This window comes from Salvelinus alpinus, chromosome 12, assembly GCF_045679555.1.
Source record: "Salvelinus alpinus chromosome 12, SLU_Salpinus.1, whole genome shotgun sequence".
NCBI classification, from domain to species: domain Eukaryota; kingdom Metazoa; phylum Chordata; class Actinopteri; order Salmoniformes; family Salmonidae; genus Salvelinus; species Salvelinus alpinus.
Window position 1 is genome coordinate 51315621 of NC_092097.1, and position 15850 is coordinate 51331470.

Sequence of the window (15850 nt, forward strand, 5' to 3'; positions counted from 1 at the left end):
TATAGGTCCATTATAATTTATGTAACTATATATAGGTCCATTATAATTTATATAAATATATAGTTTCATTATAATTTATATAAATATATAGTTTCATTATAATTTTTATAAATATATAGGTCCATTATAATTTATGTAACTATATATAGGTCCATTATACATTTTATAAATATATAGTTCCATTATAATTTATTTAAATATATAGTTCCACTATAATTTATATACATATATAAGTCCATTATAATTTATATAAATATATAGTTCCGTTATGATTTATTTAAATATACAGGCCCATTATAATTTATATTAATTTACAGGCCCATTATAATTTACATAAATATATAGGTCCATTATAATTTATATATATATATAGTTTCATTATAATTTATATAAATATATAGGTCCATTATAATTTATATAAATATATAGTTCCATTATGATTTATTTAAATATACAGGCCCATTATGATTTATTTAAATATACAGGCCCATTATAATTTATATAAATATACAGGCCCATTATAATTTATATAAATATACAGGCCCATTATAATTTATATAAATACATAGGTCCATTGTAATTTATATAAATATATAAGTCCATTGTAATTGATGTAACTATATATAGGTCCATTGTAATTTATGTAACTATATATTGGTCTATTACAATTTATATAAATATATAGTTCTATTATGATTTATTTAAATATACAGGCCCATTATAATTTATATACATATATAGTTCCATTATAATTTATATACTTATATAAGTCCATTATAATTTATATAAATATATAGTTCCATTATGATTTTTTCAAATATATAGGCCCATTATAATTTATATAAATATATAGGTCCATTATAATTTATATAAATATATAGGTCCATTATAATATATATAAATATATAGTTCCATTATAATGTATATAAATATATAGTTCCATTATAATTTATATAAATATATAGGTCCATTATAATTTATATAAATATATAGGTCCATTATAATTTATATAAATATATAGTTCCATTATAATTTATTTAAATATATAGTTCCATTATAATTTATATACATTATGGAACTATATGTTCCATAATAATTTCTACATGCTTTCTGTCTGGTTTTTAGACGTTCAACTGTGGCCTGGAGTGTTTATTGTTTTACCCAAAATAATAATTGACTCAAACCACCTGCGGGCTGTAGTTTTCTCACTCCTGCTTTTAACGATAACCCTGCTCCTTTAATTGATATCACTGTACTATCATTAACTGTTCTGTAACTGTTTTGTGTCACAGGCTACAATGCATGTAGACCACAACCTGAGTGACAAAACCGATTCTGTGGAAATGTCAATAACCCAAACACAAGAACCAAGCATGCCTCCTTTTGTGTCATTTTTACAAAGATGTTTTATTTGTGATGTATTTTTGTTGATTTGTTTACCTGTTGTTCTTTATGTCAATAATGATTAAAACAAAGATTATATCATAGATTTGGAAACCAATACATTAAATATTAAATGAACTTTAAAACCAAGTTTAGGAAAGAAAATGTATAAAATATGAAACAAACGTGGCTCTGTGTTGTTTGGAGAAATGCTTCGACCTTTTATTGCTACGGTGAAAGGTGAAAGGTGAAAAGTCAGGAAAGAAAATGAAATAAAAAGTACAGGATGACATAATAAACCCATACAGTTACTGATTATTGTGGTTGGCAATGTTTCCCATTCCTACTCTATCTACCATGCTTAAAAACGATCTGAAAATATTGCAAAACTATTTTACACATACAAAATAGTACATGATATGAACTTTCCACTTCCTCACTAATTTTTGCCTTTTCTCTCCAACAAATAAAACAAAAATAAAATGGCGGCTCACCATCATCCACCTCTCCACTGTCTCTCCTTGTGTGTTCTGACCGCATACCACCCCTTGATATGCATTTAGCCCAAACACACAGACCAAGGCAGAGTGCATACAGGACACAGGATCAAGATTTGGTATTGCTTCTATCTCTGGGAACATAATAGCAACAGAAAAGGTTTTAATCATACTTTCAGGGTACAGAAAAAAGACCTTCCCAGATGCACACTTTTCTCTGGAGCAATATGGGGATGAATAACAATCAAAACCCCCCCCAAAAAATAAAATAAAAAAAGCGACTTCAGTCTGTTACTTGTTTTTTCTTTTATTTCCAATTTACATGAATCAAAACTGTAACAAAACAAAATCATGATCATCATATTTAATAATAATAATAATAGTAATGCTATCATTATTAACAATAGTACTATTATTATTATTAATAATACAAAATATACACACCCTCAAAAATAAAAGCACCTTCTGCCCTGGTCGTAGGTGGTTTTCCTCTGTGTGTAAAGGAGGTCTGGATTGTCTAGTAGTGATATCACTGTGAGAAAGAACTCACTCAAGTCTAACAGCCCTGCCCTGTTCCTGTTCCTAGGGGGGCATGGCCTGTTCCTACGGGGCGTGGCCAGGGCCAAGGTACTTCCTGCCAGGGTAGAGGGTATTTCCTGTGTGAGGGGACAGTGGGGGCATATGGGACAAAGTGGAGTGGGATAGGTCAAGGGTTAAAGGCACCTTCTGGTGGTCTTCTCACAACATGGGGTCTCATGCACCAAAGATATGATCACCCAAGCTGGATTTGTAAACTTGGATAACTTTGCTTAGTTGTTTCTTTCTTTTTTAGCGTGAGGTAGCTTATAATATAATTAAAACAAAACAAAAAAAGTTTAGATCTGAGATTGAAATCCCGAATTGAACATGTCTCTTACAAAAATGATAGACACAGTTTATTGGGCAGCCAATGAGGGGGGTTGTGGTCGGGGGGAAGGGGCAGCGACATTTACCACTCTGAAAACAAATCTCAGCGTGAAATGTACTCTCTGAAAACTGTAGATATATGTATACACACACATATACATATATACACATTATAAACACGTCACTAATACATCAGTATCTGGTTGTTAAAGAATACAGACTGGTTTTACAGCAATAGCACCATTTCACTATATTATAATACACAGTAACTTCCTGATACACACTGGGGCAGAGGTTGGAACTAGGAACACCTGCACCTATCACACTGCTCCATTTTTGGTTTGGATTTGATATAATGTTTGGGGTGAGAAGGTATGGAATAGGAGAAAGAAAAGAGGAGATTGGGGAGGTGAGGAACTGATAGATTATGTATGTTGTTGTGCGTGGGGCCTTTTTACAGGGTAACACACTCAGTCCTAACACACCTGGGACCTACACCTGAACAATAAATAAATAACACCAACTCGGCTCTCTTTCTGTCATGCTCTGACATGCTCCCCTTTTCTCTCCTTCTCCTCTTCCTTTGTTCCTTCTTGTTAGTGGGGAGGTGCTCCCAGGCTGGGGGGTGGAGTGGATGGGGGAATGGAGGGAGGGGTTGACGGAGGGAGACTGGAAGTCGATGAAATCACAGATGAATATTGCCGATGCCATTCAGTGCAGATATCCTAGTTGGAAAAATCACTTTTAACTTTAAAAAAAAAGTGACTTGATCTTTCTCTTTTCTCTCTTTCATTCATTTTGCTAGAAGTGTGTGTTCCTCTCTCTCTCTCTCTGTCTCTCTCTCTCTCCCTCTCTCATCTTTTATGGGGTTTTTTCTCAGCTTTTCCTTTTTCATTCCTTTGTCTTTACAAGAAGCAGACTGCACCGACGTCGACTCCAAACTCTTGGTCCGCTCCTCCAATATCCATGGGAGCAATGTCCACGATGGGCAGCCGGCTGGTCTTCTGGGATCTGTAGTCAATCACTGTCTTGCCCCATGCTCCTGTGTGTTTCTGGGGACAGAGAGGCAGAGATGATATTGTTAGAGGACAGGGCTGATATTGTTAGAGGACAGAGATTATATTGTTATAGGACAGGCCTGATATTGTTAGAGGACAGAGATGATATTGTTAGAGTACAGGGCTGATATTGTTAGAGGACAGGGATGATATTGTTAGAGGACAGGGCTGATATTGTTAGAGGACAGAGATGATATTGTTAGAGGACAGAGGTGATATTGTTAGAGGACAGAGATGATATTGTTAGAGGACAGCAGACACTGAATGGACGTGTTTGTGACTGTATGGGTCTGCCACACCAAATTTACAGCATTCACTGCCTCAAGAATTAACCCCACGAGACTGCAATGTTGAAGGAGTTTGTGTGTATGTGTGTGTGTATGTACGTGTGTGTGTGTGTGTGTGTGTGTGTATGTACGTGTGTGTGTGTGTGTGTGTGTGTGTGTATATGTATGTGTGTGTGTATGTACGTGTGTGTGTGTGTATGTGTGTATGTACGTGTTTGTGTGTGTGTGTGTGTGTGTGTCTATGTATGTGTGTATGGTGTGTGTGTGTGTTTTTGTCCTCTCACCGTGCAGCCGTCCTGCATGACGGTGTACGTGAAGCGGCTGTTTCCCTCGGCCCTGATCTCCACATCGTTGGAGCCCTGGAGCAGCACGGCCTTCTTCAGGTTACCCGTGGCCCCGTCCATGTAGGCCACGCTGTTCTTGCAGTGGTAGGTGAGGTTCTGGCTAGCCTCGGTGGATAGCAGCCGCAGGAAGGTCATCTGGATGCTGGCCGTGTTGGCAGCCAGGCTGTCATCGCCATAGCTGAACTGTAGAGGGCAGCGGAGAGAGAGGAGGGGAGACAGGAAGGTTAAATCCAGTACAATGATGTAGAATTATAACATGTCTATAGTTAAAACTAGTGAAAGAGGAGGGGGAGACAGGGAGGTTAGGACCAATGTGATAATTATATACTGTATGATGTCTGGTTAAAACTACAACCAAAAATGTAGCAAACTTCTTCTGACTGGTGGCATCAATTGAGAATGAAAAAAGGCAGATATGTGTAAGATTCAACCCTTTAAATTCACTACCAGTTTTTTAAAACTTGCCTAAGGGCAGAGATTGAATCTGAGACTGAAGAGGGAATTTGTATTTTGTATTCATTATGATCAAAATCATATAATGAGGATAGAAGAGGGATTGAATGGTGACTCACGTGGAATCCTCCGTTCATGGTCTCCCCGAACCAGACGTGTTTGGCAGCCTTGCTCTTGCTGGACCACCAGTTCTTCTTGGGGATGCTGGCGGGCTTGGGGTAGACGCAGGACTCTCCAGTCTCCATGTTACAGTAGACCTTGATGGCGTCTATGGTGCAGCCCTGGTTAGGGTCGATCCAGTACTCTCCTGCAGACAGACGGAGGAGACAGGTCACATTCAATCAGTAGTACTTCCTATGTAACTATAATACAACTGGTCATATTTATTTTGTCTTTTGAACACTATAGAACCTTCCAGATTTCCTCATGAGCACAGAGTTTTTCCCGACCTAATCAGTAAAGGTAGGAGTTTAACCTCACCACATCACCTGACCATACCAGGAGAAACTTTAGGACCCCAAGTTTTTCCTGGTCAAGTCATGTTGGTCTATAAAACTCTTGTCCCCTAACAAAGAGGCAATCTTCGCTCCTATCCCGTCACTCACCACTCTTCCAGTCAGGGTGGCACAGCTTCAGGTCTCTGCAAGTACGTGCAGGGTTCTTCTTGGAGCCCTCGGGGGAGCGGATGTTTTCGATCTGGTTGTTGAGAGACTTGAGCGTGGCGTCCACCTCGGCGTCGTGCGTCCTCAGGTTTCCGGAGGCCTGGTCGGCCCTCATGTACCTCAGGGGATCGGGGGATTTCTCAGGCTGAGACAGGCCAGCGAAGGCAGACATGTCGATACCAGGGCCGGGAGGACCAGGAGGACCAGGGGGTCCGGAGTTTCCAGGGGGACCCTGCGATACACAGATAGAAAGATAGAATACTTAAATTGATTGAAGATATTGGAAAACCAAGATGCTAGACTACGAGGTACAGGTGATGTATTGCTACCAGCGCAGTGACATAGGTATTACAGAGGAGGAAAAACACAGAGCAAAGAGGAGTTAAAGTACAGGTAACATCAAGTGTTCATTTGGCTGGCTGCCATCTCAAATGTCACCCTGCTTCCTAGGGCATTACTTTGACCAGAGCAAAGGGAGCACACTGTATTGGAAATAGGGTGTCATTTAAGATTGGTACCAAGTCACCCACTACTCTGTGAACTTTTGATGATCCTTAAGATATAGTAAATTGGGAGATGAGAACGATACTCACAGAGGGACCAGTCTCTCCAGAGCGACCACGGGGTCCGGGAGGTCCGATGGGGCCGGGCATACCGTTGGATCCATCCTTTCCAGAGGGACCAACTGGTCCGGGGGGTCCCTAAACAGAACACGCGCAAGGATTCAGATGTACTCTTACTGTACACTACAGCTCTGCCTGCCATGCTCTTTGGTTGACAATGAATAAGACAGGTACCTCTCAAAGCCCTGTGTTAAACGTTTTACTGCTTTTGTCTATACTCACTCTTGATCCACTTGGTCCGGCAGGTCCAGATGCACCCTGGTCTCCAGCTTGACCCTGTGGTGAGACACAGGTCAGACAATGTCTAGGATATACACAACTTCAGATAAAGGGTACAATGAGATTTTTAGTGTATAGAGAGAATTTGAGGTACTGGAAGATTAGTTGTGCAGGAAGATCAGGGGTACTGGAAGATTAGGGGTACAGGGAGATTAGGGGGTAATGGAAGATTAGGGGTACAGGGAGATTAGGGGGTAATGGAAGATTAGGGGTACAGGAAGATTAGGGGTACAGGCAGATTAGGGGGTACAGGAAGATTAGGGGTACAGGGAGATTAGGGGGTGCAGGAAGATTAGGGGTACAGGAAGATTAGGGGGTAATGGAAGATTAGGGGTACAGGAAGATTAGGGGCACAGGAAGATTAGGGGGTAATGGAAGATTAGGGGTGCAGGAAGATTAGGGGTACAGGAAGATTAGGGGTGCAGGAAGAATAGGGGGTACAGGAAGATTAGGGGATACAGGAAGATTAGGGGGTACAGGAAGATTAGGGGTACAGGAAGATTAGGGGGTACAGCAAGATTAGGGATGCAGGAAGATTAGGGGGTAATGGAAGATTAGGAGTACAGGAAGATTAGGGGGTAATGGAAGATTAGGGGTACTGGAAGATTAGGGGGTAATGGAAGATTAGGGGTACAGGAAGATTAGGGGTTAATGGAAGATTAGGGGTACAGGAAGATTAGGGGGTAATGGAAGATTAGGGGTACAGGAAGATTAGGGGGTACAGGAAGATTAGGGGTACAGGGAGATTTGGGGGGGGGGAGTACTTACGGGAGGTCCGGGCAGACCCTGCAGACCAGTGAATCCTCTGTGTCCCTTCTGTCCTCTCTCACCACCCTCTCCAGCCTCACCCTTGTCTCCACGGGGTCCTTGGGGTCCAGCCATTCCTCTGGCTCCAGCAGGCCCGGCAGGTCCAGCTGGTCCTTGAGCTCCCTAGAGAACAGCCAAGAGACGGACACAGGGTTAGGACGGGTTGCCATACAGTAGTATCTGAGTGAACTCAATTACCAGGTCCAGCTGGTCCGTTATATCAAAGAAAGTATACATACATTAATATGCAAGTAGACATATCCAGTATATCCTGGAAATAGAAATGGACTGAAAAACTCAACTTCATGTCCTGGTGTCCTGTATTATAGGGGTTCTACGGGGTGTAAACAGGGGTTCCATGGGGATGTTGAGGGGTGTTATAGGGGTTCTACGGGGTGTAAACAGGGGTTCCATGGGGATGTTGAGGGGTGTTATAGGGGTTCTACGGGGTGTAAACAGGGGTTCCATGGGGATGTTGAGGGGTGTTATAGGGGTTCTACGGGGTGTAAACAGGGGTTCCATGGGGATGTTGAGGGGTGTTATAGGGGTTCTACGGGGTGTAAACAGGGGTTCCATGGGGATGTTGAGGGGTGTTATAGGGGTTCTACGGGGTGTAAACAGGGGTTCCATGGGGATGTTGAGGGGTGTTATAGGGGTTCTACGGGGTGTAAACAGGGGTTCCATGGGGATGTTGAGGGGTGTTATAGGGGTCTACGGGGTGTAAACAGGGGTTCCATGGGGATGTTGAGGGGTGTTATAGGGGTTCTACGGGGTGTAAACAGGGGTTCCATGGGGATGTTGACGGGTGTTATAGGGTGTATACTCACAGCCTCTCCCCTGTCTCCCTGCTTGCCGGTGGGGCCGACAGGGCCGGGGGCACCATTAGCTCCTGAGGCGCCAGGAGCACCAGCAGGACCGGTGTTACCACGGTCACCCTTGATTCCAGTGGCTCCATCTCTACCAGGGGGTCCATCAGAACCAGCGTTGCCCTGAGAGACAATTACACATTGTTTAATATCAGAAGCGTCAAACGCATAATTAGTGATCCACTTAATCATGACAGTGAGTTAACGTACTGTATTGCAGGTATAGAGTTGACAATGCAGAGGCCATATTGGGGACACTGTGCTGCACTGAATGGCACACTATTCCCTATATAGTGCACAACATTTGACCAGAGCCCTATGTGGACCCTGTTCCAAAGTAGTGCACTATAGAAGAAATAGGATGCCATTTCAGACACAACCCATGTTATGGGACAGACACTGACCTCTCTACCGGGCTCTCCAGCGGGTCCAGTCAGTCCAGGGGGCCCCACAGGGCCAGGGGGCCCACGGTCTCCGCTTCCACCAGGAGATCCTTGTTTACCAGGCTCACCCTGGGGAGATGGACACAGGCTAGTTGGAGGACCACCGGTAGGGGTTGACACTCATCTAATCAATAGTCATATTTTCACTGATCATTTTCTTTGAATATCCATCTATCCATTCTTATTTGAAATTGGGTGGGGTGGGTACAAGGCAATTGACTGTACAATATTATTTTGTCACGAATGAATAAATGGGTGTCAAATCGCCTTTAGCAACCCATAATCTACTGTATAATAATTAATCAATCATTTATTAATTAATCAATGTGTTGATTCTAACTGTAATCTAATAGAATGTGTATGTGACTTACAGAGGGTCCTGGCAGGCCAGGGAAACCTCTCTCTCCACGCTGTCCTGGAAGACCAACAATACCACGCTGTCCAGCCAGACCTGAAGGACCTGAAGGACCATCGGGACCCTGGGATGAGGAAGAGAGGAGGAGAAGAGGAGAGGAGGAAGACAGGAGGAGAGGAGGAAGACAGGAGGAGAGGAGGAAAGGAGGAGAGGAGAGGAGGAAGACAGGAAGAGAGGAGGAAGACAGGAGGAGAGGAGGAAGACAGAAGGAGAGGAGGAAGACAGGAAGAGAGGAGGAGGACAGGAGGAGAGGAGGAAGACAGGAGAGGAGGAAGACATGAGGAGAGGAGGAAGACAGGAGGAGAGGAGGAAGAAAGGAGGAGAGGAGGAAGACAGGAGAGGAGGAAGACAGGAGGAGAGGAGGAGGAGAGGAAGAGAGGAGGAGGAGAGGAGAGGAGGAAGACAGGAAGAGAGGAGGAGAAGAGGAGAGGAGGAAAGGAGGAGAGGAGGAAGACAGAAGGAGAGGAGGAAGACAGGAAGAGAGGAGGAGGAGAGGAGAGGAGGAAGACAGGAGGAAAGGAGGAAGACAGGAGGAGAGGAGGAGGAGAGGAAGAGAGGAGGAGGAGAGGAGAGGAGGAAGACAGGAAGAGAGGAGGAGAAGAGGAGAGGAGGAAGACAGGAGGAGAGGAGGAAGACAGGAAGAGAGGAGGAGGAGGAAGACAGGAGGAGAGGAGGAAGACAGGAGGAGAGGAGGAAGACAGGAAGAGAGGAGGAGGAGAGGAGAGGAGGAACACAGGAGGAGAGGAGGAAGACAGGAGAGGAGGAAGACAGGAAGAGAGGAGGAGAAGAGGAGAGGAGGAAGACAGGAGAGGAGGAAGACAGGAGGAGAGGAGGAAGACAGGAGGAGAGGAGGAAGACAGGAGAGGAGGAAGACAGGAGAGGAGGAAGACAGGAGGAGAGGAGGAAGACAGGAGGAGAGGAGGAAGACAGGAGAGGAGGAAGACATGAGGAGAGGAGGAAGACAGGAAGAGAGGAGGAGGAGAGGAGAGGAGGAAGACAGGAGAGGAGGAAGACATGAGGAGAGGAGGAAGACAGGAGGAGAGGAGGAAGACAGGAGAGGAGGAAGACAGGAGGAGAGGAGGAAGACAGGAGGAGAGGAGGAAGACAGGAGGAGAGGAGGAAGACAGGAGAGGAGGAAGAAGGAGGAGATGAGGAAGTGAAGGGGAAAGGAAGAAGAGAGGAAGTGAGGAGGAGAGGAGGAAGTGAGAAGGAGAGGATGAAGTGAGAAGGAAGAGGAGGAAGAGAGGAGGAACAGAGCAGGAAGAGAGGAGGACAGGAGCAAGTGAGGAGGAAGACAGGCAGTGAGGAGGAGAGGAGGAAGTGAGGAGGAGGACAGGAAGTGAGGAGGAAGTGAGGAGGAAAACGGGAAGTGAGGAGGAGAGGAGGAAGTGAGGAGGAAGACAGGAAGTGAGGAGGAAGTGGGGAGGAAAACGGGAAGTGAGTAGGAGAGGAAGAGGTGAGGAGGAAGACAGAAAGTGAGGAGGAGAGGAGGAAGTGATGAGGAGAGGAGGAAGACAGGAGGTGAGGAGGAGAGGAGGAAGAGAGAAGGAAGAGGAGGAAGAGAGGAGGAACAGAGCAGGAAGAGAGGAGGACAGGAGCAAGTGAGGAGGAAGACAGGCAGTGAGGAGGAGAGGAGGAAGTGAGGAGGAGGACAGGAAGTGAGGAGGAAGTGAGGAGGAAAACGGGAAGTGAGGAGGAGAGGAGGAAGTGAGGAGGAAGACAGGAAGTGAGGAGGAAGTGGGGAGGAAAACGGGAAGTGAGTAGGAGAGGAAGAGGTGAGGAGGAAGACAGAAAGTGAGGAGGAGAGGAGGAAGTGATGAGGAGAGGAGGAAGACAGGAGGTGAGGAGGAGAGGAGGAAGTGAGGCAGAAGACAGGAAGTGAGGAGGAGAGGAGGAAGAGAGAAGGAAGAGGAGGAAGAGAGGAGGAACAGAGCAGGAAGAGAGGAGGACAGGAGCAAGTGAGGAGGAAGACAGGAAGTGAGGAGGAGAGGAGGAAGTGAGGAGGAGGACAGGAAGTGAGGAGGAGAGGAGGAAGTGATGAGGAGAGGAGGAAGACAGGAAGTGAGGAGGAGAGGAGGAAGTGAGGCAGAAGACAGGAAGTGAGGAGGAGAGGAGGAAGTGAGGCAGAATATAGGAAGTGAGGAGGAGAGGAGGAAGTGAGGCAGAAGACAGGAAGTGAGGAGGAGAGGAGGAAGAGAGGGGGACAGTGTGTTATTATCAAGAATCTCAACAAAAAAACGATCAACAATTTTTTTTCTCCTGAAAAGCAAGAAAAAGTATTTTGTGTGCACTGCATCCTACTCTCCTCCACTTATGTGATTCAGACCAGAGAGGAACAGGGTGTCTTATGTCTGTTCTCTGTGCTCGCCTATCTCATTTCAGTAACTCTCAGCTGTCAGTTCAGTGCTACTCAGGGGAGAATTGTAGGGTGTGTAAGTGCAACATAAAAGCCTTGGCCTCTCTGCCATCATGTCTCTGTCCAGGGGAAGCCTAAAGGTGCTATTAAGGTCCCGGCAGACAGCAGTGTGGTTAGTCTGGTTATTGGGTCAGTGATGAACACACACTTACAGCTATGTGTTATGATGGGGATGAGGGAGTAGTGTTGTTGTCCGTTATAACGGGCCTTTCTTTCATTCCCTGGACTAATGTCCATGCCCGTGGGTTGGAAGTAAACAAGAGAGACTTTTTGGGAAATAAAGGCAGTCCGGTTTTATAGCTGCAACACTTCAGATGTATTTCAGTGTTAACTTGGGTGATGAGGCTGTGCGGAGGCTTTGTCTGTAACATCACAATCTGTGGGAGTGCAGTGGACTAAATCACTTTTAAATGTTGAATAAAGCATAACTCCTGCAGGACCTTTAGTTGAGGATGGTTTTGATGAAAGGTGAACTTACTGGGGACAGATCATTCAGCTTGTATTACCCCGTTTTGCTTAGTGGGGTGCTGGGCTGAATGAGAGTTGTCAAGCCGTCCACTATGCCCCGGCTTGGTGCTTGGAGGACGGTACTGTAGTGATAAACAGGTGAACTTACAGAGGGACCATCCTCTCCAGCATCTCCCTTCTCTCCAGGGGATCCAGCGGCTCCACGCAGCCCAGCATCTCCCTGTCTGCCTGAGGGTCCACCGTCTCCACGCACACCCTTAGGACCATCTTTACCAGCAGGGCCAGAGGGACCAGCAGCACCAGGGTTACCCTACAGAGAGACACATCAATCAATCAATCAACAAATCAATCAATCAATCAATACATTGATCAACCAATCCATAAATCTGTAAATCAATCAACCAATCAACACTCAATCAATGAAACATCAATCAACCAATCAACCAAACAATAACCAATCAACCAATCATAAAAACACAAAATAAAAGACAGACAGACAGACAGGCAGAGAAGAGACAGACAGAGACAGGAGCAGGTCAATACTCTGTAGAATAACAACCAGTCAGACTGAAACTGCCCACAGACAGACAAGAGCAGGTCACAACCATTCAGCTGAAACTGCCCACAGACAGACAAGAGCAGGTCACAACCAGTCAGACTGAAACTGCCCACAGACAGACAAGAGCAGGTCACAACCATTCAGCTGAAACTGCCCACAGACAGACAAGAGCAGGTCACAACCAGTCAGACTGAAACTGCCCACAGACAGACAAGAGCAGGTCACAACCATTCAGCTGAAACTGCCCACAGACAGACAAGAGCAGGTCACAACCAGTCAGACTGAAACTGCCCACAGACAGACAAGAGCAGGTCACAACCAGTCAGACTGAAACTGCCCACAGACAGACAAGAGCAGGTCACAACCATTCAGCTGAAACTGCCCACAGACAGACAAGAGCAGGTCACAACCAGTCAGACTGAAACTGCCCACAGACAGACAAGAGCAGGTCACAACCAGTCAGACTGAAACTGCCCACAGACAGACAAGAGCAGGTCACAACCAGTCAGACTGAAACTGCCCACAGACAGACAAGAGCAGGTCACAACCAGTCAGACTGAAACTGCTCACAGACAGACAAGAGCAGGTCACAACCAGTCAGACTGAAACTGCCCACAGACAGACAAGAGCAGGTCACAACCATTCAGACTGAAACACACTATAGTGCTGATGAATGATTCTGTGCCCGTCTGGTTATAGATCAAAAGGTCAGTACTCATTTCACCTTCTGAATGACCATAAAAGTCAGAAAATCAAAAGCATTACACCTGCTTGTACTGAAATATATCAGGAAACAATTGGAAAAACCTGGAATTACATAAAAGTGCTCATTCATTTTGGAAAATATTAACCAACACTGTTAAACCCACATTAAAACAATTCCTTTTCTATTCCAGTCAAATCGAACACTTTTTACTAAATGAACAGTGTAACGAATCAGTATGATTTATTCTTCGATGCTCAGGTAGGGTGACAGAAGATGTGAGTGTTTGAATTGTATTGCTGACAGGTGGTTGTACTTACATTGGGACCAGGGGGCCCGACTCTGCCGGCAGCTCCAGGGAAACCAGTGGCACCCTGTTAGAGAGAGAGAGAGACAGAGAGAGAGAGAAAGACAGAGAGACAGAGAGAGAGATTGTTGATGAAAATGGAAACATTAGAAATAGAGCAGAAATTAAATATACAATGTGAGATGTGTATGAGATGTGAGATGTGTATGAGATGTGAGATGTGAGATGTGTATGAGATGTGTATGAGATATGAGATGTGTATGAGATGTGAGATGTGTATGAGATGTGAGATGTGAGATGTGTATGAGATGTGAGATGTGTATGAGATGTGAGATGTGAGATGTGTATGAGATGTGAGATGTGTATGAGATGTGAGATGTGAGATGTGTATGAGATGTGAGATGTGAGATGTGTATGAGATGTGAGATGTGTATGAGATGTGAGATGTGAGATGTGTATGAGATGTGAGATGTGTATGAGATGTGAGATGTGTACTTACAGAGGGTCCCTGAGCACCGCGAGCACCTTTAGGTCCAAAAACGCCAGTAGGTCCCTGAAATGAAGGAAATCATAGTCAGTTTTATGAAGAAATGTGAAGCAAGTAACTCCATTTGAATATTTCGTTAACAAAATAACTACTCTCTATATTTTTTTCTTTCAGGACAAAGTGAGTTATTGAAACGTACGGAAGGTCCAGGAGCTCCGGAGGGTCCCTGTGGTCCAGGTGCACCAGCGTCTCCCTTCTGTCCACCCTCTCCCTGCTCTCCCTTGACTCCGGGCTGACCATCAGATCCCTGGGGTGGGACACGGGGGAAAAGACTGCTCAGACAGCTGTTTGCTTCAACATACAACAAGCAGCTGGAGTTGGTCCTGGGCTGTTTGTTGTATGTTCCGGAAGCTAGAGTGGAAACCGGTCGCATTCCGCTTCGCTCCTCAGGTAGTATCACATTTTCACATTCTCATTTCATTTCATTACAGTACAACGGTTTGATTTGTTTAATCTTAGCTAGCTACTTAGCCGTCTTTGTATCAAAGATAATTGCGTAGCTAGCCAGCTATTCTTCGTTCTTTTAACGTAACTTTTAACGTAACGTAGTCAACACTGCTACCTAGCCAGCTAGCCACCGAACAGCAACACTGTAGTAACTATTACATTCAACGGAACGACTCGATTAGTGTAGTGTTAGCTAGCTACATAGTTGTCTTTGCTGTCTTTGTTTCTAAGATAACTGCGTAGTTTAGACTAATTCGGTTAGCTAGCCAGCTATTTTTTGTCCTTTTAACGTAACGTAACGTAGTCAACACTGCTCGCTAGCCAGCTAGCCACCGAATAGCAACACTGTAGAAACTATTACATTCAACGGATCAACGGAACGATTGATTAGTGTAGTGTTAGCTAGCTACATAGTTGTCTTTGCTGTCCTTGTATCTAAGACAATTGTGTAGTTTATACTAATTAACGAGCCAGTTACCGAGGTTACATAGCTAGCTACCGAGGTTACCTAGCCAGCGACATTCTCAAACAAAGTCAACAACGCAGCCACTGCTAGCTAGCCCACTTCCGCAGTACTGTATCATTTTAATAATTTTGGTCAAGAAGATTTCTGCAACGCAAGCTTAACTTTCTGAACATTCGAGACGTGTAGTTCAATTGTCATTCCAATCTCCTTTGCATTAGCGTAGCCTCTTCTGTAGCCTGTCAACTATGTGTCTGTCTATCCCTGTTCTCTCCTCTCTGCACAGACCATACAAACGCTTCACACCGCGTGGCCGCGGCCACCCTAACCTGGTGGTCCCAGCGCGCACCACCCACGTGGAGTCCCAGGTCTCCGGCAGCCTCTGGAACTGCCGATCTGCGGCCAACAAGGCAGAGTTCATCTCAGCCTATGCTTCCCTCCAGTCCCTCGACTTCTTGGCACTGACGGAAACATGGATCACCACAGATAACACTGCTACTCCTACTGCTCTCTCCTCGTCTGCCCACGTGTTCTCGCACACCCCGAGAGCTTCTGGTCAGCGGGGTGGCGGCACCGGGATCCTCATCTCTCCCAAGTGGTCTTTCTCCCTTTCTCCCCTTACCCATCTGTCTATCGCCTCCTTTGAATTCCATGCTGTCACAGTTACCAGCCCTTTCAAGCTTAACATCCTTATCATTTATCGCCCTCCAGGTTCCCTTGGAGAGTTCATCAATGAGCTTGATGCCCTGATAAGCTCCTTTCCGGAGGACGGCTCACCTCTCACAGTTCTGGGTGACTTTAACCTCCCCACGTCTACCTTTGACTCATTCCTCTCTGCCTCCTTCTTTCCACTCCTCTCCTCTTTTGACCTCACCCTCTCACCTTCCCCCCCTACTCACAAGGCAGGCAATACGCTT

General features: G+C 45.0%; 1 protein-coding gene across 2 annotated transcripts in view; it reads right to left on the minus strand.

Annotated features, from left to right (window-relative positions):
- Positions 1 to 1574: 1574 nt before the first annotated feature.
- LOC139536324 (collagen alpha-1(II) chain) overlaps positions 1575 to 15850 on the minus strand; it is a 76152-nt gene continuing 61876 nt past the window's right edge. For both annotated transcript variants that reach the window (XM_071336763.1, XM_071336762.1), the window contains 14 exons: positions 14163 to 14270; positions 13976 to 14029; positions 13490 to 13543; positions 12056 to 12217; positions 8980 to 9087; positions 8570 to 8677; positions 8127 to 8288; positions 7261 to 7422; positions 6436 to 6489; positions 6184 to 6291; positions 5534 to 5822; positions 5048 to 5235; positions 4416 to 4658; positions 1575 to 3838 (listed from right to left, as the gene is read on the minus strand). In XM_071336763.1, the coding sequence (XP_071192864.1) occupies positions 3692 to 3838; positions 4416 to 4658; positions 5048 to 5235; positions 5534 to 5822; positions 6184 to 6291; positions 6436 to 6489; positions 7261 to 7422; positions 8127 to 8288; positions 8570 to 8677; positions 8980 to 9087; positions 12056 to 12217; positions 13490 to 13543; positions 13976 to 14029; positions 14163 to 14270 (1947 nt within the window). In that variant the 3' untranslated portion in view covers positions 1575 to 3691. The remainder of the gene's footprint in view (positions 3839 to 4415; positions 4659 to 5047; positions 5236 to 5533; positions 5823 to 6183; positions 6292 to 6435; positions 6490 to 7260; positions 7423 to 8126; positions 8289 to 8569; positions 8678 to 8979; positions 9088 to 12055; positions 12218 to 13489; positions 13544 to 13975; positions 14030 to 14162; positions 14271 to 15850) is intronic.